This window comes from Nelumbo nucifera, chromosome 5 (assembly GCF_055504915.1).
Source record: "Nelumbo nucifera cultivar China Antique chromosome 5, China Antique-T2T, whole genome shotgun sequence".
In the NCBI taxonomy this organism is placed as follows: Eukaryota; Viridiplantae; Streptophyta; class Magnoliopsida; order Proteales; family Nelumbonaceae; genus Nelumbo; species Nelumbo nucifera.
Genome location: NC_142653.1, coordinates 29,628,674 through 29,653,871, shown reverse-complemented (window position 1 = coordinate 29,653,871; position 25,198 = coordinate 29,628,674). Strand labels below are relative to the sequence as shown.

Below are 25,198 nucleotides of genomic sequence, written 5' to 3'. Positions count from 1 at the left end.
ACTATTATACATAAAAAATGAAAATAGTGAAAATCTCTTAAACTACCCCTACTGTTCACGAAATTAGCAAACTGTACCCTTACTGTTTAGATATTGTCCTAGGCTACCCTTAATTTTTCTGACAATTGATATGCCGATAACACTAATAGAAAAAAAATGAAATAATGAATATTCATTAAATTTTCAAAATAAAACCCAATTCATGAAAAACACCTAACTGGGGCTGGTCTATTGTGGATGGGTTGGTCAGGTTTCAATGGTGGCGCCCCTTACGCAGCGAATATCGTGGCTTCGGTTCTAATCTGGCTTTCCGAACACCTCCTCCGAATTACATTGCGGAGAGTGGCACCTTGGAGGTGCTTCAACTCCACAGACTGACAGACGTTTTCGGAGCTTCCCAGGAGGTGTAGAATTCCATATGTATGAAATATATCAGGTCACCTCTGCATGAGAAAGCAACAGAATCAACACCTTCTACCTCTGCATTAGGGCAAACTCCGACAGAAAGCATTCGCCTCCGATTTTATGATCAACTCCTCGTCTGGGACAAGGTACTGATTTTATGACCGTCTTTTAATTTTATGCTTTGCAACAGAAGAACGGTCACATCTCTCCTTTTAAGTTTGCCAAGTTGTTAGATTTTTGATGCAGAGGTGACTTGATATCTCTCCTTTGATTTTGTCACATCTCTCCTTTTAATTTTATGCTTTGCAACATCAGAAAGAATAAAATGAACTTGGCAAACTTAGTATGCCACCGATCAACTCCTCGTCTCCTCCGCCATCTGCAACGCCAAAGATTTAGGTCCCTTCGTGCGTAAAGCATTCGCATCCGAAAAACCTGAAACTCTCCTCCACCTACGCCACATATTACATCCTCTGCTACTACGATATTAAGGCCGGTGGTGTGATTGGAAAATCCGGGAACACCATCAAGACAATCTGACAGGAGACCGGCGTGTGGATCTATAGCCGTTCTTGGCTGCCGAACTCCCTGACGACATTGCGTAAGGGGTGCAAGGGGCGCCACTGGTTTTTTGGGTGAGAACACAAGGGCCAATACCGCCGAACTCCCCATTCGGAAGTTGTAGTGGCCATCTTCGCTTACGACAATGATATCAAAATCACCGTCACTATTTCAACTTCCAACAGTGGCAATGAAATTATATATATATATATATATATATATATATATATATATATATATATATATATATATAAAATAAAAAAATTATTTATCTATCATATTAGGTTCGCAAGACTCATGAGCCGAGTCAAGCTTTCATATGCTGAACTCGAATAACTCGTAACCACCCCTAATTCATCACCAAATAATTGATTTAAAACATTTCATAATATTTTTGGAAAGATCAATTATTGGGTCACTAACAGGTGAGCCACTCATGGTTTGATGTCACAAAATAAATGCAAACATGTTTTCTGAAATCTGAATATAATTAATGCCTGTAAAATTTGGGTGGATTTTCCCAAAATTATTGAATAATACGTGGGTGGATTTTCCCAAAGTTGATAATAAGGGAGTGATTGAAGGTGTCATGCAGCTATAGAATTACAGCATGGTAGCCGAAAAGAATTTTTTTTTTTTTTTTTTTATAGAACGGTCGAGAACAGTATGTGCAAAAATGAGTATGTGTTGAGATGAATCAGTGGAAAATCAGAAAGGATAAAGTCAATGAAATCATTGAAGGAACCTAAGAATAGTTTCAATAGATGATAAGATGGAAAAAAATAGATTATTGATAGCACCTATAGGAAGAAATAACCTGTTGCAAGTTGAAGGGACAAAAGGGGCCAGGGATGGAATAAAAAGGGCAAGCCCCCAAGTAAATAAGAAATGCTTTTCCCTTTTTTGGTTTTTGGGGATAATACCTGAATCATATTCGTAATGGCCATTTGAGTAGCACAACACCACTAATAATCCCCTTTTCAAATGTTTTAAGTGTTCATAATTTAACAATGGATATGAAATTAAATAAAACAGAATAGTGATATAGAATTCATGTAGCTGACCCATGTAGTTGGGATGAGAATAATAGAGGTCTTATTTCGTCTCATTCCATAGACTTAGGATCCAATTCTATTACTCTTGAGAGAATAATCTCATTCCATAGACTTCTGAACCACATAATCTTCTTTCGTCTTCCCCATTTATGTAAACATCTAATTAATAGAGGTCTTATTTCTCACCATCAAATGTCTGAATTCGCATCTGCGCCCCACAGAGCGTCGTGCTTCATGGGCAACCTACAATACATCCCAACCATATATGGGGAACATCTCCCAATGACAATTGATGGAGCGCAATCCGGCCGATCCTAGTTATCAACGATCTTACATCTGATTGGAACAACATGGGGGCCTGAAACGAAGAAGGTGGGGAATCTCCGGGGAGGAACCCAGTGAGATCACTCCGAAGCTCAAGTTAGTATTCTCTCAAAGGCAAAATAAAACCAGATGGCGCAAAGTTCACATACCTTCCTCGGGGGGTAGAGAGTCTTTTTATAACCACCTCGCACACTCACTCCGAGGCCTCTGTCAGGTCGGGTATGATTACTCCTGTGCTTCTGCCAGTTCGGGTGTCATCACCTCTGCTGGGACAGAACCGCCACTGCTCCTTGTCGGAGCCGTCTCTGTAACTGGAGATGGCGGTGGCAGGTGGCCGTTGGAATGCGGCTGTCAAGCATCAGATCCCAAGTCAGTTAGGTGCGCGCCGCCCCTGGATACGGACTCCTTCGGTGTCAGGTACGGTTTGTTCAGTTCGGTGTTTCAGGGGCGAAGTGCTGGAGTGGTGTGCGAGGTTAAGTCTTGAGTTCGGATAGGAGTGTGACCCGAACTGAGGCCAGTCGGGTTGTTGCCCTTTGTGTTCGTAAGGCTCGGGGCCTAAGGGAGAGCTCGGGCTCCTTGTGGGGAATTCGAACCACTGGTTCCTCCTCTCGGAGCTCGCGCCTTGGCGAGCTGTTGTGCTGAACTGTTGCCTTTGCCACGTGTTGAGTGGTTACGAGGTTGGGCCAAATCTTCCTTCATCAATTGCCCCCTACTCCTCGTGCTAAGGGTCTTGCCCTGGCACGGGGAGTTCGCAAGGTGGCGGGTGGATTTGTCCCATACTTCGGTTTGACTGATAGCGCGAGGTGCGTTGTCAAGACTTTTTGGGTTTCTCGAGCACCCAAAAGACGGGAAACGCGCCGATTTGCCTACACATGCTGACGGACGTGACAGCGTGCGCCTTATTTCAAAATTCAAAAAGCGCGCTGCTGGGAGACGTGACAGCGCGCGCTTTATTTCAAAATTCAAAAAAGTGCGCCGCAGGGAGATGCGACAGCGGGCGTCTTTTCAAATTTGAAAACGTGCTATTGCCGCCTTTAATGTGAGGAGACGTGCAGTCAGTTTCGAGAGACGTGTGGCCAGTCACGTCTTGGTCTCAGGAGACGTGCGGCTAGCGTGACTGCGGGCCGTCAGATTGGCTTTGATCTGAGCCGTTGATTCTTGGTTACTGTGGGTATAAATAGTGGGGGGGACCCCAGTTGCTTGTCACTTCTGCGCTTTGCTTCTTGAGCTCGCGTCCAATTTTCAACTCGCGTCCAAGCCTTTAGTTCGCCTTTAAGGTCTTATGCTCGTGTTCAAGTTCCCGTAGTCCATTCAAGCATTTTTCTGGGTGAGTACTTTCCTGGGATCCATCTTCTCTCCCCGATGTCTAGCTCGGATAGCTCAGACGATTCTTCAAGGGGGTCCGATGCAGGTTCTACGAACCGAGTTGCATCCCCTGATGGTCCTAGCGAACCGGAGGTAGAGCTCGAGGAAGAGTTCGAACCCGTAGGCCGAGCCGCCTCGGGTAGCTTGTCGTCCACCTCTCGTTGAGGTCGGATGTTAGATAAGTTCGGTCCCTCGACTATGACACCTAAGGGGCTCCAATCCCTTATTACTTATTACAACTTGCCTGGGGAGTACGCCTATTTTATACCTTCGGGTAGCTTTCCTTGGGAACACGGTCCTGAAGAGATCGTGATAATCCGGGAGTAGCTCACTGCGGGGCTGCGACTGCCTTTCCATCCCCTCCTTGTCGAGGTCATGAACCACTTTGGCGTTATTGTCGGCCAGCTTCACCCGAACTCCATTCATAACTTGGTGGGGACAATCTCCCTATTTTGCGAACAGGGCTTCCCTTTAGACTTGGAGATCTTCTCTTCCATCTTAATGCTTAAGAACCAAACGGGTCCCCTTCCCGGGCATAGGCGGGCGTATTACCTATCTCCTCGCCCGGGTTTTAAGCTTTTACACGAACTTCCCAACAAGGTCCTGGCGTGGAAGCGGGATTATTTTGGGGTGCGAAGTGTATTGGGGTGGCCATTTCAAACCGGGTGGGGAATGGTCGCCCCCAACTCCGGTGTTACACTTGATAAAGAGACGGCGAAGGGCCTCCAACAATGGGCACGACTTGGGCTAAAATGCTATCTTTATCTGTCGAAGGCCAAGCTCATTGAGGCCGGTTTGAGTTCGGGTAGGTTCCTTACTCAGGTTTATCTTTTGTTTTGCTTTGTTCTTTCGCTTTTTCCTGATGCCGAACTCATTTTGCAGGTGTGATGGACTTAGAGAGGACTTGCGGTGGGTACTTGTTTCATGGCATGAAGAGGAGGAAGCGGGTTGCAAAATGAACTCGTGCCGAGGTGCCCACAGACGTGGAGCCCGAAGTACCAGACTACCCGTCTGTGGATCCGCCTAGAGAACGCGAGATGGCCCCTCCAGTCCATAAGGTGGCAGGGGCTCCTTATGCCGAAGCTACTTATATGGGGGCTCCTGCTTACTCTGAATCCGCTTACACGCAAGCTGGGCCCTCAGGCTTGGGGGCCCAAGGCGAGTTCAGGAGCGTGCTATCACCGAACTACGCTCTGCAGAAGAGCAGGGAGGCTTGTCGTGCTGCCACTCATGCCATGGTGGTAAGTCAGATTTCTTGTCCGACTCTTCGCTTTTGTCCTTCTGTCATTGCTTTGATCATTTTTGTTCTTCCCCTTTTGGTAGGTGAATTCTTCAATCCACGCCTTGGCGGCCCAGGTGGAAAGGAGGTCGAGGCAGGCGTGAGCTACCGAAGAGGCCTTCCGTGCTGCCGAGGCGGCTTCCCGAGCGGCTAAGGTGGCTGCTCGCGTTGCACAGGCCAGGCAGGCGAGGTCTCAGAGAGATGCTGAGGCCATGGGAGTTGTGGTAAAGCATATGGCGGACCTGAGGCTGGATTTGCAACATTAGGTTGAATATCTTCAAGAGGATATCAGGGAGAGGACGCAGATTTTTTCCCAAGGCATTGAGGACACCAAGAAGAAGGTTGTTGACGAGTACATTGCTTCGCCGCTCTTTGATGACCTGATGGTGGACTCGTACAGAAAGGGCTTTAAACTAAGCCGGTGGATGATCCGGAAAACATACCCCGAGCTTGATATTAGTGCGATATCCACCTCGCGCATTACTTAGGAGATGGCCGACACCGCTGATGGTGAGCCAGATTCCGAGGGTGAGGCAGGACCTTCGGGTGTTGTCGAAGTGCCTTCTGGTGAAGAATAACCACCTTCGGGCCTATGAGCTCGATATGCTTGTTTTTTTTTTGTTCGAAATGTACACTCCCTTATTTTGGAATGGAATCTCTTTTGGTTAAGTGTTGGTTGTTTCCTTTCTCCCGAACTGACCATATGCCTGATCTGTTTCTTGCCCGGGTTACTGCATATGCACGGCCTGTTTTGGTGTAAATACTTAGTCTCTGAGATGTCGATGTCCTTATTAGTTCGTAGTCACCACTTCGTTAGCTCGGCATCCTAGCCCTTGGGCTCTGATAGTGATTTTGTCCACTTCGCTTAGTGGTTATAGGTAGTATCGCCTTAAGTTGACGATGTTCCACGCTCGGGGTACTTGTTTTCCCTCTAAGGTTTCAAGCTCGTATGCCCCCCCGAGCGCTCTCTTTACTCTATATGGCTCTTCCCAATTTGGTCCAAGTTTGCCCACGCCGGGTTTGGGTACAATGATCTTACGGAGAACCAGGTTGCCGACGCGGAAGCTTCGCTTCTTTACTCTGACATTGTAGTACCGAGCTACTTTTTGCTGGTAGGCTGCTGTCCAGATTTGCGCGAGGTGTCTTACCTCATTCAGTAGGTCGAGGTTGGTATGTAACCCGTCTCCGTTTGTCTGATCGTCATATGCTGATAGTCACAGTGTGGGTATTTTGATCTCCGTCGGGATTACTGCTTCAGTGCCATAGGTGAGGTTGAAGGGGGTCTCTCCCGTGGCGGTTTTTTCCATAGTCTGGTGAGCCCATAGAACACTTTGTAGCTCGTCCACCCACAACCCTTTAGCTTGGTCTAGTCGGACTTTCAGTCCGCAGAGGATGGCTCTGTTCATTACTTCTGTCTGACCGTTTGCCTGCGGGTGTGTGACCGATGTGAAGTTCTGACGAATTCCCATATCTTGGCACCATTCTTGGAACTTGATATCCTCAAACTGCTTGCCGTTGTCGGAGATCAGTACCCGAGGTAGACCGAAGCGACATACTATGTTCTTCCAAAAGAAGTTCTGTATGTTTCGGGCTGTAACTGTTGCCAGAGGTTCAGCTTCTATCCACTTTGTAAAGTAATCTACCACCACCACTAAGAATTTCCTCCCACTTGTTGCTGGCGGGAATGGCCCCAGGAGGTCGATGCCCCATTGCGCGAAGGGCCATGGACTGGTGAGGTACTTGAGGTCGGCAGCAGGCTGATGGTGGATGTTGGCATGCTTCTGACACTTGTCGCATTTTCTGACGAGCTCGATGGCCTCTGCCTTCATCGTTGGCAAGTAGTATCCTTGTCGAAGTGTCTTTTGAGCGAGGGCACTGCCTCCCAAGTGTCCGCCGCACAGACCTTCATGAGTGTCGCGGAGCACGAGCTCGGCTTCGGTAGGTCGCAAGCAGCGCAGGTAGGGCAGCGTGTAGGACCGTCAGTACAGCCGTTCGTCTATTATGACGTATTTGGCTGCCTGGCGCTGCACCCTCTTGGCTATATTGCGGTCCGCAGGGAGGGTTCCATCTAGCAAGAAGCTCGCGAGTGGGTCGATCCAGCTCGACTCTGCTTCAAGAACGGGAGCGACCTCCTCTGTCCCACCGAGAATGCTAGGCCAAGGTAAGTCCTCTATGTACACGGTTCTCATGGTGTTGTGACTCGTGCTGGCTAACTGGGACAAGGAGTCGGCCTCAGTGTTCTCTGACCTTGGTATTTTCCTGATGAAGTGTGACTGAAAGTTGAGCAGAGCCTCCTTTACCTTTGCCAAGTAGGCGATCATGGTCAACTCGCGTGCTTCGTATTTGCCTGTAACTTGGTTGACTACAAGCTGGGAATTGCTACAGATAACTATGTGTTTTGCCCTTACTCTTTGTGCTAGGTTCAGTCCGGCTATCAGTGCCTCGTACTCCGCCTCGTTGTTGGATGCGTACTCCGCCTCTGTAGGGAACTTCATTGCCAAATAGTATGTGGAGACCACTACCCACAGGATATGCGTAATCGGCTGCCCTATTATGGCATTGTATGGGGAGGGGGTCGCGACCACCAGGAAATCATGGTTGAGTCTGACCACACAAGGCCATGTGCTGACTTCCACAGGTACTGTTATTTTTCCGAGGGGCCTAACTTCCTCTCCGCTGAAGCCCACCAGAGGAGTGTTCGCGGGCTTTAGCTCTTTCTTCTGCAACTGTAGTTGGTCAAATGCTGACTTGAAGAGGATGCCCGCCGAGCTGCCCGAATCCATGAGTACGCGCCTGACCTCGAAGTCGCTGATCCTCAGTTTTATGACAAGCGCGTCATCGTGGGGGTAGTGGACCCCTCGTGCATCATCTTCCGTGAAGAAGATTGGTTCTTTAGTCTTCGATCTCTTTGGAGGGTTCTGTTCCTCTCGGGCTGCTTCGCGAACTGACGTCCGGGCCGCTGGCGAAGTACACCTTGTTATCACCGAACCTCCCACTATTACATGGATGGTTCCCCGAACTGGCCTCTCTTCCGGAGGCTGTTGCTACGATGGTTCGGCTGGCCTGCTGCTAGATTCGGGGGCATCCTTTCCGTGCTCCCCTTGCTGACCTGCCTTATTGTTATTATTATTATCATGCTGTACAAAATTCCTCAGGTATCCGCGACGGATGAGTCCCTCTATCTCGTCCTGGAGATTATTACACTGTTCGGTACTATGACTGTGGTCTTTATGGAAACTACAGTACAAATTTTTATTTCTCTCGTTCGGATTCCCCTTTAGGCGAGGTGGCCACTTTACGTATGGGGCGTCCTTGATCGTCATCAAGATCTCGGTCCGCCTCGTGTTTAACGGTGTGTAATCCGTCCGAACTGCTACGGGAGCTCGAAACGGCTGGTTCGGCTTCGGCTCCCGGGCTGAGTTTTTTCTGTCGACTGGGTTGGAGGGCTTGCCTTCCCTCTTTCTTTTCTCGTTCTCGCTTTCGGTTTGTTGGTTGATTTCTTCCTCTATTCTCAAGAACTTATCCGCGAGCTTGAGGAATTCGGCCACGGTTGTGGGCTGGTTTGCTACCATGTGCCATTTGAAATCTTTGTGCATTACTCCTCTCTTGGCCACCACGAGTTGCACCGCGGTATTTGCAAGCACGCTTCATTGAACCACTTGATGTAGCCCCGGATGGATTCTCCTTCTCTCTGGACTACTCCGAAGATGCTTTCCTCGGTTTTGGGGCACTGTTTGCTGGTGACAAAGTGTGCGGTGAAGACCTGCACGAACTGGGCCCAGCATCTTATCGACCCAGGGGCCAGGTTCCTGTACCAAGTGCGGGCTACCCCCCTGAAGGTGGTGGTGAAGGCCACGCACATGCATGATTTACTGGCCCTGGCAAGGTGCATTTGGAACTGGAAAGCATCAATGTGGTCGTTGGGGTCGAAGGACCCATCATACTTGTCCAAAGGTGGAAGCTTGAAATCTCTTGGCATGGGGACTGCTAGGAGTTCTGATGCGAGGGGGGAAGGAACTGAGAGAATTGGGGCAGCTTTTACCTCGTCCGAGCTCGTCTCTTCCTTACCTCTGAGCTCGGGCAACACACGGGTGGCAGTTCGGCTACTTCGTCGGCGCCTTCGTTGCTGAGTGGGTCTAGTGCTGGCACTGCTGGCCTCTGTGTTGCCGAGCTCAATGGGCCCGGACTGTTGGTAGTCTGCCGCCAGGACGCTGAACTGATTCTCTGTCAGCGGGAGCTCAGGCTTGGAGTGCCGGGATATTGACTTGGCGGGCGAGGTGCCCGACCCGTCGGCGAGCTGCAGGGCGGGGGTGATCTTTCTTTGCCCTCGGCCCGGGGATGAGGCCTGGCTCTTGTGGGTGTTCTGAGGTTGGGAGGCCTCTCCTCGGTGACGGCGTCCACCCTAAGGGGAGGGCTTAACCGGCTTTGGGGCAGGGTGCCGAGGTGGAAGTAGTGGTTGGTTCGGAGGCAGTTGGGGGAACTGCTGCTGATAGGGATACTGGGAGATGTTGTGCAGTACTTGGTGTTGCTGGAGCTGATGTTGCTGGAATTGTTATATTTGGGCTTGCATTGCCCGCATGCATTGCATCAGGTCGTCCAACTGCTTCTGGCTAGTTGCCAGGGAGATAGCAGTTGGTTCAGTAAAGGTTGTTACGATAGGGAGAGGAAAGGGGATGCTCATGGCAGGAAGGTTTGCGGGCGCCACTGCTTGTGGCGCATTCAAGCTGGGGATCCCATCCACCGGAAGGGGGATGGTGAACTGTCTGACGCACACCACGGGGACTTGAAGTTGTTCCCCGGTGGTGTTCGTCTCCGTGCCACGCCCGGCGTTGCTGGAAGAAGCCATGAGTGTTGGGGTTTCTGGAGAAAAGAGGTTATGAGAGTTTTAGAGGGAGGCTTTTAGAAGCGTATCCCACAGACGGCGCCAATTGATGGAGCGCAATCCGGCCGATCCTAGCTGTCAATGATCTTGCCTCTAATTGGAGCAATAGGGGGGCCTGAAACGAAGAAGGTGGGGAATCTCCGGGGAGGAACCCGCCGAGATCACTCCGAAGCTCAAGTTAGTATTCTCTCAAAGGCAAGATAAAACGATGGCGCAAAGTTCACATACCTTCATCGGGGGGTAGAGACCCTTTTTATAACCACCTTGCGCACTCACTCTGAGGCCTCTGTCAGGTCGGGTATGATTACTCCTGTGCTTCTGCCAGTTCGGGTGTCATCACCTCTGCTGGGACAGAACCGCCACTGCTCCTTGTTGGAGCCGTCTCTGTAACTGGAGATGGCGGTGGCAGGTGGCCATTGGAATGCGGCTATCAAGCGTCAGATCCCAAGTTAGTCAGGTGCGCGCCGCCCCTAGATACGGACTCCTTCGGTGTCAGGTACGGTTTGTTCAGTTCGGTGTTCCGGGGGCGAAGTGCTGGAGTGGTGTGCGAGGTTAAGTCTTGAGTTCGGATAGGAGTGTGACCCGAATTGCTGTGGGGCAGGCCAGTTCGGCTTGTTGCCCTTTGTGTTCGTAAGGCTCGGGGCCTAAGGGAGAGCTCGGGCTCCTTGTGGGGAGTTCGGACCATTGGTTCCTCCTCTCGGAGTTCACGCCTTGGCGAGCTGTTGTGCCGAACTGTTGCCTTTGCCACGTGTTGAGTGGTTACGAGGTTGGGCCAAATCTTCCTTAATCAACAACTACGGAAGATGTGTATGTGGGGTGCATATGCAAACTCCAAACATCTTCCATGCATCATAGATTCTCTCACTAATTAGTATGTATATTCACATCTCTCTGTGTGCACCAATTGTTCTGTAGACAACAGGTCCAGTACCGATTTCGTTTTTCCCTGCAATGGATGGAAGAAATTTAATAAAAAATAAATAAAAGATCAATAGATGAATTGGTTTTGGGAAAGTGGATAAAGATGAAATTATAAAAGAGAAAAAAAAGTTCATCGAAGCTAGTCATAATGTGTATTGAATTATGAATGAGAAAAACAGATATGAATAGAAAACAGTCCTAAAGATGTCTCATAATGTATTAGAAGGTTAATATCAGGGGAGTTGATGATTTTTCCATTAAGTAAAAGAGACGAAAATGGAAATATAAGGCTTGAAAAGATAGAATGCTTTGTGGACAAAAAGTGGATAATGAAGTAATGGAACACTTCAAACATGGATTTGGAGATTTATGTGGATGGATTTAAACTTGAGATTCTGATGTCGGTTGATTATTTTTTAATATTGTGAGAAGCTTCCAAGATACTTCAAGGGGTTACTAATGGCTGAAACTATTGGGATCCACTAACAAAAGAAAAAAAACAAACAAACAAACAAATAAAAAGCTAGGCTCCTTTGGACTATCCACCATCACATGCGGGAAATATCTTTATTTTTGAGGCACACAAATGTGTATGTGTTGTCATTTCACATGTGGATTCTCTCACTAGCTAATTGGGGAATTGATTTAGTATATGCTTGGCTCAATGCTGCATATATATCACCGTTTTTTTGTGGGTTGGGAGCATTGTTTTTTGAGAAAATGGTGTTTTTTCTTTGTTTGGAAATATTGCTGCCAAGTAGAACGTTTCCTGGGGCAACAACAATCAATGCCTTCTATTTGGTACCAGTGCTGTATATCTGTTTTCAGCATTGGTACTCATTATAGGAAGTCCATGTCACTGCCACGTCAGGTCTTCGTTGGCAGCAATGAGCTCCAAATTGAAAAAACGTAGAATTCGGCATTTCCTTAGACTACGCCTTCCCAATTTCAAAGACATGGTTTGGAGCACCATTTTTTATGGAAAACGGTTCCAAACATATTACCATTTTCTGAAGCACCAATTTTTCTAACGTGGCACTGATGTCTCACCATTTTCTGGAGCAATGACATTGATGCCAAATACCACCTTAGGTGTCAAGTGATTTTTACTGAAATTCCCCAATTACCTAGTAAAACAAAATCCCTTATCCAGGATGAATTTTTGGGTATCCCTATTCCCAGAGTAGTATAATTTTGTCATTTTTTTTCTGGGTGAGCTTGAGAGTTTGAGGGAGTGTTTCCTCTATTTTTGGTAGGGGCAAGGTGGGCTATGTCCTCCCCTTTGTTCTTGAACCATATTGGATCATTGTTTTAATAAAATTTTAGGTGGCCTCCCTCATCTAATTGACATAGAGATGCTCATAGTTCTATTAACTGAAGCATGGACCCATTTTCTAAACCGAACCAGTACCATTGGCTTTTGAAAAACCAAAACCAATCAGTCAACGTACCAATTGATTGGTTAAATGACTGGTTTGATTCTTTGATTTTTTAGTTGTTTTGATATTTCTAATATGTATTACAAACAATTCTACAAATATATAATACAAATACTTGAAAAATATATAATATATTATATTATAGATAATAAATAATATATTATATATTATAAATATATATTTATGTATAATATATGGATAATATATATCGGAAATGTAACTGCTGTGGCCACTGGTTTTAGGTCAGCGGTTCAACCGTCCGGGTTGAATGGTTCAAACGGTTTACATTATTAGGGCAAATGTTGGTACTAGTCTTTTAGAATTTTAGTTTTTATGAGAAAGAGGTTGTGGTTGTAGCTGAGAAAGAAAGAAAGAAAGAAAGAAAGAAAGAAAGGTGGAAGAAAAAAGAAAAAAAATGAAAGGAATGAGAGAAAGGAAAGAAAGGAAGGAAGGAAGGAAGGAAGGAAGGAGGGAAGAAGAGGAGGAGGATTCAACTTTCACTGGCAATGATGATGGCGACGGTGATGACAATGGTGACGGCGATTGTGACGACAACAGAAATGTAGATCTCAGATCTGATTTCTCTCCAGTCTCCAACCTCTGCAATCTTCTTTTTCTTTTTTTTTTCTTCTTCTCCCTGCTATACCTAGATATCGGATCTGAGGTTGTTCTTGTCTTAGATCTGAGATGTTCTTCTCTTTCTATGTTTACCCACGAATTGTTGTTCGGGTCGAATGAATTGACGATTCAACCGTCTGGGTCAATAGTTCTCAGACCAAGTCAATGGGTTAAGGGTTAAGTGGAACCAATTGCTTAAATGGCTTCCGGGCCAAACGGTCTGACCGTCCGGGTCAACGATGGTTCAAAAGCATTGAGCAATATGTTGTGGTCATGGGATCCATGCTCATTTAATGGAATAATAGAGAGAGAGAGAGAGAGTAATGATGTGATTAATGAGAGATAATTGGAAGAGTCGATGGGAAATAGGAGAGAAAATTTGTGGCGAGTCAATAAGAAGAGATGATAAGAGAAATCCTAAAAATAAGTGGTTATTTGAGTTATTTTATTCAATTTTAAAAAGAACAAAAATAGAAAAAACTCAAAATAAAAAGAATGCTGTTGACATGAACAATGTTATAGTTGTTTTCCTCGGGTTCAACCAACCGGACTGGCTGGTTGAACAATGACCCGAGACTCTGACCAGTTCGGTACCCAATAAGTACCGGATTTGCTCAAAACCCACTGACTAGCCGGTTGAATCAGAAAACCAATGAACTGGTCCCGATTTCATGAAACTGCCCAAGTCTATACATAAGTGAAATTTTAAAATGTTATTAACAAGATTTGAACCCAAAACCTCTTATTTTCACAAATTACTTAAGTACCACTAATCCACCTCTTTATTATTTATTATACATATTACATTATTATACATATATTTTAAAGAAAATGTAAGTTAAAAGGCTTAAACCCTAATCCTTCGTTTTAAAAATTAAGAAACTTACCATCTATTCACCATATTTAAATATATTAAGAATTACAAAATATATTATATAATATTTATATGACTCCTAATATATATATATATATATATATATATATATATACCATATCGTCATGGTTCAACCTCCGATTTGACCCCAATCGAACCTCTCCCTTCTTCCAACTCTATACTCGATCCCGTTGTCTGAACATTCGTATTACATGTGCATATAATTAATCCACTGACCTTACTAAGGAAAGCTTGCATTCATACAATTTGATCCCAAGTGTCCATTGTCTAGAGGAATGCGTAGTGACCATCTCAACTACTACTGGTGGTATTTTAGTTGTTTAATTGTTATGAATGTTGACTTGACCAAACATACATCTATATAATTTTAAATCAATGATTGAAGTGGACAGTGGACACTCACACATTCATTGATTGAGACAAAGCACAAAAATGACAAGCAAATATATATAGTTGAAACTTGAAGAGAAAATATAGTTCCGATCCGCAATAAAATATTTGCATGTCAAGAGGAGTTTTAACCTGGAATAATTAACCAACATCTTATGCGTTTTCCATCCAAATTAACTGATTGTGTGTAATCTACTCGTTCAATTAGTCATCCTCCTCACTACCTGCTCCGCTTTCTTTGTTTTAGATTGGCCAAGTTAAATAAAATTTAAACTTTTTGACGTAAAAGTCTAATTGTGCACTTTCCCAAGTAAAAGTCTTCCTCACTACCTACAAAAGAAATTTATTTGACTTCCGTTTGAATCGCACCTGTACCAGGATTGTGGGGGTTATGGTCTTTCCCCGTGTGCAGACCTATGGAGCCCCCACAATATGAAAGAAAGAAAGAAAGAAAGAAAGAAAGAAAATTTAGGCTATATTTGATTCGAAGGAAAAGGTAAGGAAAGGAAAAGAAAGTATGGAAACTTTTGCAAATCTTGTATAGGCTTTCCTATCTTTTCTTTTTTTCCTACATTTTCCTTCAAACCAAACATAGCCTTTTTGTCAGCCAATTTTAAAGAAAACTATGAAAACTTTCGTTAGAGCACTAGGCCAAAAACTTGATTTCAAAAAGTGTTTTTTCAGGGCTGCTCATAAAAAAAAATAAAAAAATCGAATAAAATCAAACCAAGAAAACTGAACCGAAAAATGTGGTTAGTTGAATCGATCGGTTTGGTCTTTTTGAAAAACCAATGGACTGTTTTTTTTACGATTAACCAAGAAAAAAACCAGCAGTTTACCAAACCGACCGGCATATATATTTACATGTATATTATATATTTTTAATATATATCACGTATTATCTATATATTATATATAAATGTATATGCATTATACAAATAAATATACATATATAATATTTATAACTATCTATTTATAATATATTATATATCATTTATTATTTATAATATAGTTTTACATATTTATATAATATATGTTATAAATATAAAAAACTGAAAAATCAAAGAACTGAACTGATCAAAAACTGAAACCAGTCAACTGATGCTATCGGTTCAGTTTTGGTTTGAAGAAACACAAAAACCGATAGGACCAGTTCAATTTCTAAATAATGCCCATGGTTCGGCTAACTGAACTGTGAGCACCCCTAATTAGATAAAAGAAAAAACAAGGGCAAATTTCTTAAAGTAATCCTATGGTTTAAGAAATTGGAGTAAGTGCATCTCCCTCCGGGTTAAAAACAAATTTTGTTGCCTCCCCAAAAGATAATGGCAGTAGTGCCATTGGTTGCTTAGCTTAGCTTGAGATGAAGAGGTTGGAGTTCTTTTGACAAGAAACAAAGCTTTGGGGTCATGTTCAATTAATGTTGCTGAAGCTTATGCTTTGGCAGCACTCTTTACTAAGAACATCATTATTGTAGATAGGAGTGTAAATAGATTGAATTTGAGCCGAATCAAGCAATATCTGAATGTGAATATGATTAGAAAATTTGATATCGGACATTGAAAATCAATGTTCAAATTTGAATTTGATTAAATATTTGATTTGATTTGAATTCGATCAATTAATTATTTTTAGTAATTAATGAATATTTTATTTATATAAAATAGATAAATATATTAATTATTTATATAATTTAATTATATAGACAAATTATATAAAATAATTAAATATTTTACATATAATGCATATAAGTATTAAATAATCGATCAAATTCAAATATTTTTCGAATAGAATCAAGTCATGTCTGAATTTAATTTCAATTTGTAGAATCTTGAATTCAAAATTAGATTTTCAAATACCAATGACACCCTAATTATAGATGATGATTCAAAACTAGTGATAATAGTTTGAAAGGGGTTGCGCAGATGTGATTGCTGAATGCTATCGTGTTTATACATTAAAAAAAAAGCTTCATCATCCAATACTTCTATATTTTTAAGAGAAGCAAATTTTTGTGATGAATTGGTTGGCTTACTGAGGGCCACGTTGCTGGTGCAAATGGGCCTTTGAAAAAAGCGGGTTGTTTTCTTTTTATTTTAGTGATTCCTAGGGAGAGCTGCCCCATGTTGTGTAGCCTTTTATTATTCTTATTAACCAAAAAATCACTATTTATAAATAAATAATAAATAAATAGAAGCCAGAACTGGCACAATGCCTGATTCCGGCTTGAGTTGTATTGGATTGAAGTTTCATTTAGATTGACAAATTCGGGTTTTGATATTAAATTGGATCAGAATTTTAAAATTCAAGCCGGAGGCTGCACCATTTTGAGGTCAAAACTTGTTTTTTTTTGACAAAAACAGTGGCTCGATAGTCAAAGATAAAATTATGGCTTCCATATGTAATACCGATAAAATAGTCTGTAACATGTTACCCGTTGTTTAGGTACTGATGTTTCTGTGTTAATGGCTTTTTAAGCTATTGGCAGGTTTGAAGTTGAGTCGAACTGTTATTATGACTGGGTGACAGTTTTAATGGTCTGATCAGCTGGGCCAACGAATTTACAAACACTAGATTATGTCCAAGCTTAAAGTCTTGAGCTTAAAATTGGTCTCCACCCAAAATAAGAAGAGCTTAGAATTGGGCTGAAATTGGCCTTAAAGTCGAGTCAATCAGCCTAACTTGCACCTTAATATTGGTGGGTCAAACTGTATTTGCTTCATCGGTCCAAATTCAGCCCAATTCTCAAGTGTTTAAATCTTTCTCAGTTTGAAAGTAGTACAAATATGAATATGTACAGTGTAAAATCTTATATTTTATATTACTTTGTATGTATTTGTATTAATCTTATATTTTGTATCTACTTATACTGTACATATTTATCTTTGTATTCCTTCAAAACTGAGTCTATGCATAGCTCCATGAATCCGAAGTTGCTTATATTGATGGGCTCAGATTCGCAACTAATTATGATAAATGAAGCACATCCTTCCAAAGATGAAGGATACAAATATGAACTTGAGGCTCAGTTTGGAAGGAGTACAAATATAAAAATGTATAATAAAAAACTTTGTATTTTACATTATTTGCACTGTATATATCTGTATTTGCACTCTTTTCCAAACTGAGCCTGATTTATAAATAAAATCTATAAAACTGATACTTGGTAGAAATAGAAGCAGACGAGCATTGCTTAGTACAACCAAGTCCGAAGTTTTAATATATAAAGTACAACTTATTATTTTGGTTTGTTGCATTCCTTGGTATACATGGTAAGGGATGTGATCCAACGTCCAAACAGTCACCCTCCTGCCTTACCCTTGTAGGCTTAAACATATATAGGTAAATACTAAATACATACTTGCACGCGAGTGCGTACACACACCCACTGCGAAAATTAGAGTACTTCAGCATTTTTTATTTTTTTTGGTAACTAGAAGTTTGTCCCCTAGAAGCTAAATCTTAAGATTAACCATCTTCGACCCAAGACATGTATTCACAGCTTCACCAATGGTAAGGAAGAAGGATCCTCCTCCAATTTTATCCACAAACTTGGCTAACTTTAGCTTGTGAATAATGTTCCAGCAAGGGTTCGCTATGGCTAACTGCATCACAAATAGGTTTTATCAATCCACCAGACGTACTTCGTACATGTAATTAATTAAACAAAGCAATCCCTCCATTATTAATTAAACAAGATGCATCAACTATATTATTGTTATACACAGTGGGACCCATGAAAATATATACAATTTAAACTTTATTGTTTTTTGGCTTGTACTTTTGACTGCGTTTGGAATCAATGTAAAACATCATCGGTGTAAAATGTTTTATCGATGTAAAACTTTATGTTTGATGAGGTTTTACATCGATTATCGACATAAAATTCCACTCCATTCAAACACATGCAAAACTGAATCGGAATAGAGTTTTACGTTGATCATAGTTACACGTTCCTTCAAAACACCTACAAAACCGAACCGAATGCAGCCTTTATAACCCCATGAAGTTTTACTTCTTAGTTCTTCAACCATTTCCTGAACATGTTCAAAACTAATTTAATTAATGCCAGGCATGGTCCCTGTTATTTCTAGCCGTAGAGGTGTCAATGGACTGGTTTTGGGTTGGGTCATGTTTAAATCAAAATCAATTTGGATGGATTTGACAGACCAATAAGATGTATTGGATTGGACCAGTCCAGACTTAATTGTCCAAAGTATTTATTGAATTGGGTTGGACCTGATCCATCCATAATGGATTTATATTAGATTGATTGGATTGAACCAATAACTGATCCATTGATAGAAGATAAGAATACAGGTGTCAATGAACCAGGTTTGGGTTTGACTTGAATTGATCCAAACAGATCCAGAGTATTCATCGGATTGAATTAGGCCTGATCCATCTGTTATGGACTCATATTGGACTGGATCAGATTTTAGACCAAATTCTGTCTAATTGACACCCATATCCAAGGAGTTGGGACTAGGGAGAAAGGCCCAAATGACGGAGAGGTAGATGGTCTCGCATGAAAGGCTCACTTAGTCCAGGAGTATCATTAACTCAAAATGCCACCTCGCTAACCGGCATGGGCCGAAGAGCCAATACCACTCAGGTTCACGTGGAAAAGCATACCACGAGCTTACCTGAATGCTTGATGAATTCACCCGCGCAGATTTGTAGATGAAACATTCACATGCATTGAGGGTTAAGGTGCAACTTTTGCAGGTTAGGGTTGGGATTTTGTCAAAATTTCAATAAGCCTCAATTCAAATTTCAAACCTAAAATAGTGTAAACTATTAACTCGGGCCAACCCGACTTGTATTCTTAATTTTGAGGGTTATGTTATGCCACTTAAAAATCTTCATTTGTTTTGGTAGGGACTAGGAAGAGTTTACTCATTTGCTTAAAAATCTACTTTTCGTAGGCAATTTGGGATAAAGAAAATAAAGAGCCTTGGTCTTATAAGCATCTATCTCCTCAACAACAAAACCTTTTTAAAACCTTAAATATTTTAAAAACATTATTTTAAATATTATCAACTAAAAAAAGAAGCAGTTTAAATTTAAAGATTTTTGGATTACAATCCCCCTCAAAAATCTGATTTGCAGCCCCTCCTATTCTACTAGTAGTCCTATAAATTTAACACCCTATAACATAAGTAGGTTATCGGCTTCCCAACGGCTGAATGCTATGATAAATGAATTACTAAATCCTAGATTATTTTTATTCTATGATTATTTTATACACCAAAAGAAGACAAAATTAAGTTTATCAAAAAACACTTTTAAGTAATATAAAACACAAGAAAATGCAGCTAGGTCTTACAGATGTAAATATAAGATTTGCTTGAAACCTTACCTCTATACCACGAGAAACCAACTCCTTATGAAGCTCTTCTAATGCAATGATTCCTGACGTGTCAATGTTCATCAAGTCTGTCACGAGAAACCCAGCAAAGAACAAACCAGTCAGTGACAAAATAAATACTGAAATTAATGGCTTAAAAATGTCAATATATAGTGGTTGGTAATGGAGATATGGATTAGCATAACTTACTTGACATGTCAAGTATTAGTACTTGAGCCCTCATTTTCGTATTTCCATTAACTTCCTCTTCTCCTTCTTCACTATCTTCTTTAACCCACCTCATTATCCTGAAACAAACAAAGACAAAAAGGCCTATTGTTGACGAACTTACATCTCTCTCTCTCTCTCACCCTCTTGTATTGTACAGATACAAACTAACCTTTCTCGGATGAAATTGGCATTGGCAAAACAAAAGTAGGAAGAGTGAATACGAATTATCAAGGTGCCTGAAATCTTGACAGCCATGGGATACTGATTGGTGCTACAGAAAATATCAGTTCCAGGGAGCTGTCCCAGGAATTCCATGCTTGGTCGAATGGCATTTAGTATCACCTTTCCAAATGAAATGGTTACCTGCAATGTCCACAACCATGATCATCAAGCCGTGTATAATTGAAATTTTCAATTTGTTCATTTGTTGTTACTCAAATGCTTATTCTTCAATAATGTAGATATCACAACAGTACAATAATTTCCATTATTTCACTGTTTGTGATGAACAATGTAGGGTCGATATAATTCTTCTTCCAGTGACTCTAATTATCTCGAACCTGTATTAATTGGTCATGTTGTTCAGACATAGAGTCTGTCTGTTTGCAGTGTAAATCTGTTAAGAGCATAGCATCCAGCCGCACATTGGGTTGCAGGTTTTCTGCTTTTAGTATATCCACACTCCTTGTGGGGATCGAATCATCTTACTTCTCACAAACAAATAACACAAAATCAATAAGGTCGAATGATGTTGGTTTTCTTTTTTGTTTTGTTTTTCATGAATGGGGTCCATTCATCTGTGGGTCATCAGATAAACCAAGTTTGCTTGACTGACTACTGAATATATTATATATGAGACATGTGACATCTTGTTAGCTAGGAGTCTTGTATGAAGATACCTACGCCATCATCTTTACTTGAAAATGAAAGACAAATTGTTATGCATTAATAATAAGAAATTAAGAATAAGGGACAAAAATGTAAAACTAAATCTGGAAGCATGGTATACCTATTGCCACACTCAACAATTTCCAATAACCCATCAAAAGGAAAAAAAAAATCGATTATTTGTTTTAGGAAATTAAAGTTCCTTCTCAATTATTAAATAAATAAATTAATAAATGAATGAAGGGGGTGATATCAAGGAGGGACCCATAATAGAGGGGGCGATCATTTACCTTTGGATTGGCATCAAGGGACTTTCAATATCCAACATAAAAAAACTGAACCTTCATGTGAGGTATCATTCTCATGGAATCAATCACCAAAACATTGGAGCACACTTATCCCAATGGAGGAATGGGGGTAAAGAGAAGAAGATAGAGATAGTGCCCTACATGAGCAGGAGGGGTATCTGGTCCTGTGGTCCAATGAGGAGATGAAGAATTAGTGGTATACTATTTTGTTCTTGGCCGAAAAAGCCTAAAACCCATGATTCTCTCTCATCCGACTATTCGACCGCCCCACTAGAGTCGCTATTCTTATACTATTTTGTTCAAAATTAATGGTATTCTGCAAGCAAGCCCATTAACGGATCAAATGGCTCAAAAACTTGATGTCATATGCCCCTTCTGATGTCCTACTTTGGAAAGCATCTTTCATCCATCTATGTTAGAATCAGGAACCTAATATTTCTACTTAGTTACATATAAACATCAGGGACGTATGTATCGAATCTTTTTACTCTAAGTGGAGGGACAACCCCCTTAGAATTTCTTTGAAGGGAGGCAAATTGATAGGAGGGACCTACCAAATCAGGTGGTCCAAAAGTGCCCATTTTGGACGGATCAAGATGGAGTCACCACATCCTATCTACTTGCAAAATCTAGCTAGCAGGTGGGGCTCATTTATCCTCAAAGTAAGCATTGTCAAAAGAACCCATTTCACATTCATTAATGATGCACAAGTCAAATCTATGTTGGAATATTACATGAAGCTTTTTCTCTGCCAGGGTGCTGTTATTGCAACTCCACTTTCAAGGTTTATCTCAATTTCCATTTCTATCCTCCTACATTCATTGTATCTGGACAACATTTGCCATATATCCATGAAATAATTAACCACAGAAGGGTGGATGAAAACCAAAGTTGAATAGTAGGCATATAAAGTAGGAAGCATGATCGAGCAGGCGTGAGAATAAAATGTAAGATGGCCCAGAAGTTTCTGTTGCACTAATGCACTTGCATCCTTGAAGGCTTGAATCCTCCTCTCGTTAAAAGGACTCACTGCTCTGTCATTCCTCAACCATATATTGTTGTTCTTTGATTGATGTATTGATGAAGACACATCAACTTGTTAAAAATGTTCTTTTTTTTTTCTTTTTAAGCTCTAATTTGGAAGGAGTACAAATACAAATTTGTAGAGTACAAAGTTTTATATTATACTTTATATTATTTTGTATATATTTGCCATGGTTCTCAAAACTGGACTGGATTGGACGATTGGACTAGAAAAACTGGGAACCGGTCATGGTTCTATTTTCTCTCAAAACCGTTGATTTTGGTCAGTAAATCGTTGAATCAGCTGGTTAATTGTTTGAACCGTTCGAATGGTTTTGATCATTTTTTAATTTTTTTAAAATTTTTTATTTTTTATCAGAATAGGCCAATCATTCGGGTCAAACGGTTGGACCGCTCGAACCAGTAACCGAACCCCTGACCGGTTCGGTTTTAAAAACCATGGTATTTGCACTGTACATATTTAACTGTATTTGTATTCTTTCGAAACTGAACCTTACTACTCTGCATAAATACAAAATACATACACAAATACGTACGTATAAAGTATAAACATATACAGTACGTATTTATGTACATACGCATAACAATGTGTGAAGAAAAGTATACCGCAACGAGAAGGCCGATCTCGACGGATCCAAACAAGACCCCGAAGAACGCTCCAATGCAAGAGAGGAAATCCAGTTTATCGACCTTCCAGATGTTATAGGCTTCGTTGAAGTCAATGAGGCCAGGAAGGGCGGAAAGAATAATTGAAGCAAGGATGGCGATAGGCGTGAAATATAGGAGAGTAGTCAGTATCTGCAGTGCGACCAACACCGCAATGGCCATTACTATGTTTGAGACCACTGTTTGGCAGCCCGCGCTGAAATTGACGGCCGTGCGTGAGAACGAACCTACGTATACAATATATTTGTTAATCCAGTAAGCCAATTAAACCCATCATCGATGGTCAATTCTAATTAATTAATTGATCATATAAAAGAAAGTAAGAAGCTATATATATATATTGATGGTGATCCACTGCTAGTACTAGTACTAGTACTAGTACTGAGTACTGACCAGTGGCTACATAACAAGAAGTTAGAGAGCCTGCAATGTTCATGACTCCCATGGCTACCATCTCTTTATTTCCATCAAGTTGGTATCCTCTTACTGATGCAAACGATCTCCCAACCGCAATGGCTTCCTGAAAATTAAATTAAGGGTTGTTACGCCAACTACGTACTACTGTTTTTTATATATACAAATTATCAGATGCACTTTGTAACAAATAAAATAAGGAGTAAGAATAGTTAAATCAATATTCTACAACAACACATACCGTGAGAGCAATGATGGCAGAAATTAACCCAATTTTGGCCGCTTCTCCAACGTGTGGGCCGTTGAGCTCTATCTCCTTCACCGATCTTGGATTAATTCCTCCTTCGAGGTGTTTTATAATCTTAACTCCATGTTTATCCGCTCTCGTGACGAAGACTATAAGCGTGGACAATACGACAGATATGAGAGGAGCAAGAGCTGGTACCCAAAAGAGTTTCCTGTTTTTTCTGCCCTGTACATGAATCGTATTGGGACCGGGCTTGAATATTTCATATAAAACAATTAATTAATAATATATAGATGCTTGCATGAAGTTAACAGATGTTAATTGCTTACCACAAATCTCATGGCTAGGATGAAAATCAGGAATGAACACCCGAGAACAAAATTAAGGGGGCTCCACTGCAGGTATCAGACACAGACACAAGCAAAATAAATAAAAAATTAGCTAGCATAATTAACATAAAATATAAACTTGTAGCTACTCTCAGAATTAACTAACTAGCCTTCACAGACCAAAAAAATAAAAAGAAAAACACAGGTTGGTTTCCTTACTGGGTGATGAAGTGACCTCAAAACCGCCTGCATGACAGAGATCACATCAGTTTTATTTGTAAAGTGATCGATTCCAAGAAGCCCCTTCAGTTGCTGCAATCCTATAACAATTGCAGCACCTGCCATGAACCCAACGATGGCAGCATGCGAGAGGAAATCGACAAGAAAGCCCAACCTGTGAAGATGAAGAAAAATGGGAGGCCCAAGTGAATCTGATTCTGATACCATAAAAGATGAAGGGTTTGGAAGAATAAGAAATGGATTTGTTGTATTTCATTGATGTTTGTACATGAGGTATCGTGTGGTTATCCAGTTACAACATGATAAGATTAAAACTGAAACCAAAATAACAAAGAATAAAATACAACAAACACTGCCATGTGATATAACTCATCACCTGAACAGCCCAAAAACAGCTTGAAAGAAACCGGCGAAGAAGGTCACAGTGATCACAAAGTTTCTGTAAGCCGTAGGATCAGCCACAGGATCTATTACTTTCTGAACCAAGGACGACAGTAGCATAGAGACCACGGCCACCGGACCGATGGCTATCTCTCTGGAGCTTCCCATTAAAGAGTAAACCAGAGGCGGAACGACACTTGTATCTATGATCGATATAGAGCAGACCCAAATATCAAAACATTTTTATTCAAATCATAATAGCTAGCTAGCTAGATATAAATTGAAACTACAAGTACTACTTACAGAGGCCATATTGAGGATCAAGCTTCGCTAGACTTGCGTACCCAATACTCTACAAGAAATTTAAGATGTTGAGAGAAAATGAAGAACACAAAAAGAAGCTAGCTAGCTTTAATCGGAAAATACAAAGCAGGACTCTTTCCTATATATATACCTGTGGAATGCTGAGGCTGGCAAGCGTTAAACCCGCCATCAAATCATTCTTGAACTTTGTTGCCTTATAATTCCGACCCCAATGGAGAATAGGAAATATGTTCTTCAAAACTGAGAGTACACATTTCGAAACACCTTTCTGGCTGCAAGATGAACGCAGCTTGTTTGCTCTGTGAAAAACGGTTTGCTTCAGCTCACGCCATGCACCTGGTGGCTCAGGAGTATTGAGCACCCACTGAGCCCTCACAGCCCGGCTGCTGTCCTCGACGTCGGGCTGCTCTTGGACACCACAGGTCTCATCGGCGGCCAATGATCCCATGGTTGTTGTTTGAAGGGTTTGGAAGAACCGAGAGAGATTTCTCTCTCTCAAGTACTAACCGCTTGTCTGAGAGAAGCAAAAGTTGATTCTAAGCGCATGGATGGCATGACTCTGCAAGTCGGAAATGGTTAGGCTTACTCGCTTACTCAGTCTTACACCATGAAAATGAAAGTTCGGAGAGAGAAAGGCTGAAT

At 41.7% G+C, this 25,198-nt stretch overlaps 1 protein-coding gene and 1 long non-coding RNA gene across 2 annotated transcripts; one reads left to right on the top strand and one right to left on the bottom strand.

The window, feature by feature from the left end:
• Window positions 1-51: 51 nt before the first annotated feature.
• Window positions 52-5,518, top strand: LOC148791354 (uncharacterized). The gene is made up of 3 exons (XR_016076611.1): window positions 52-551; window positions 4,593-4,951; window positions 5,034-5,518. It is a non-coding gene; the product is annotated as an uncharacterized LOC148791354 (long non-coding RNA).
• An 11,785-nt stretch (window positions 5,519-17,303) lies between these two features.
• Window positions 17,304-25,198, bottom strand: LOC104600087 (low affinity sulfate transporter 3-like). The gene is made up of 12 exons (XM_010262910.3): window positions 24,687-25,198; window positions 24,536-24,584; window positions 24,228-24,435; window positions 23,831-24,005; window positions 23,612-23,677; window positions 23,277-23,507; window positions 23,015-23,141; window positions 22,562-22,848; window positions 19,885-20,078; window positions 19,695-19,792; window positions 19,497-19,573; window positions 17,304-17,739 (listed from the first exon to the last, which is right to left on the bottom strand). Exons 1-12 carry the CDS (start codon window positions 25,002-25,004, stop codon window positions 17,590-17,592), a joined length of 1,980 nt encoding a protein of 659 aa, XP_010261212.2. The 5' UTR covers window positions 25,005-25,198; the 3' UTR covers window positions 17,304-17,589.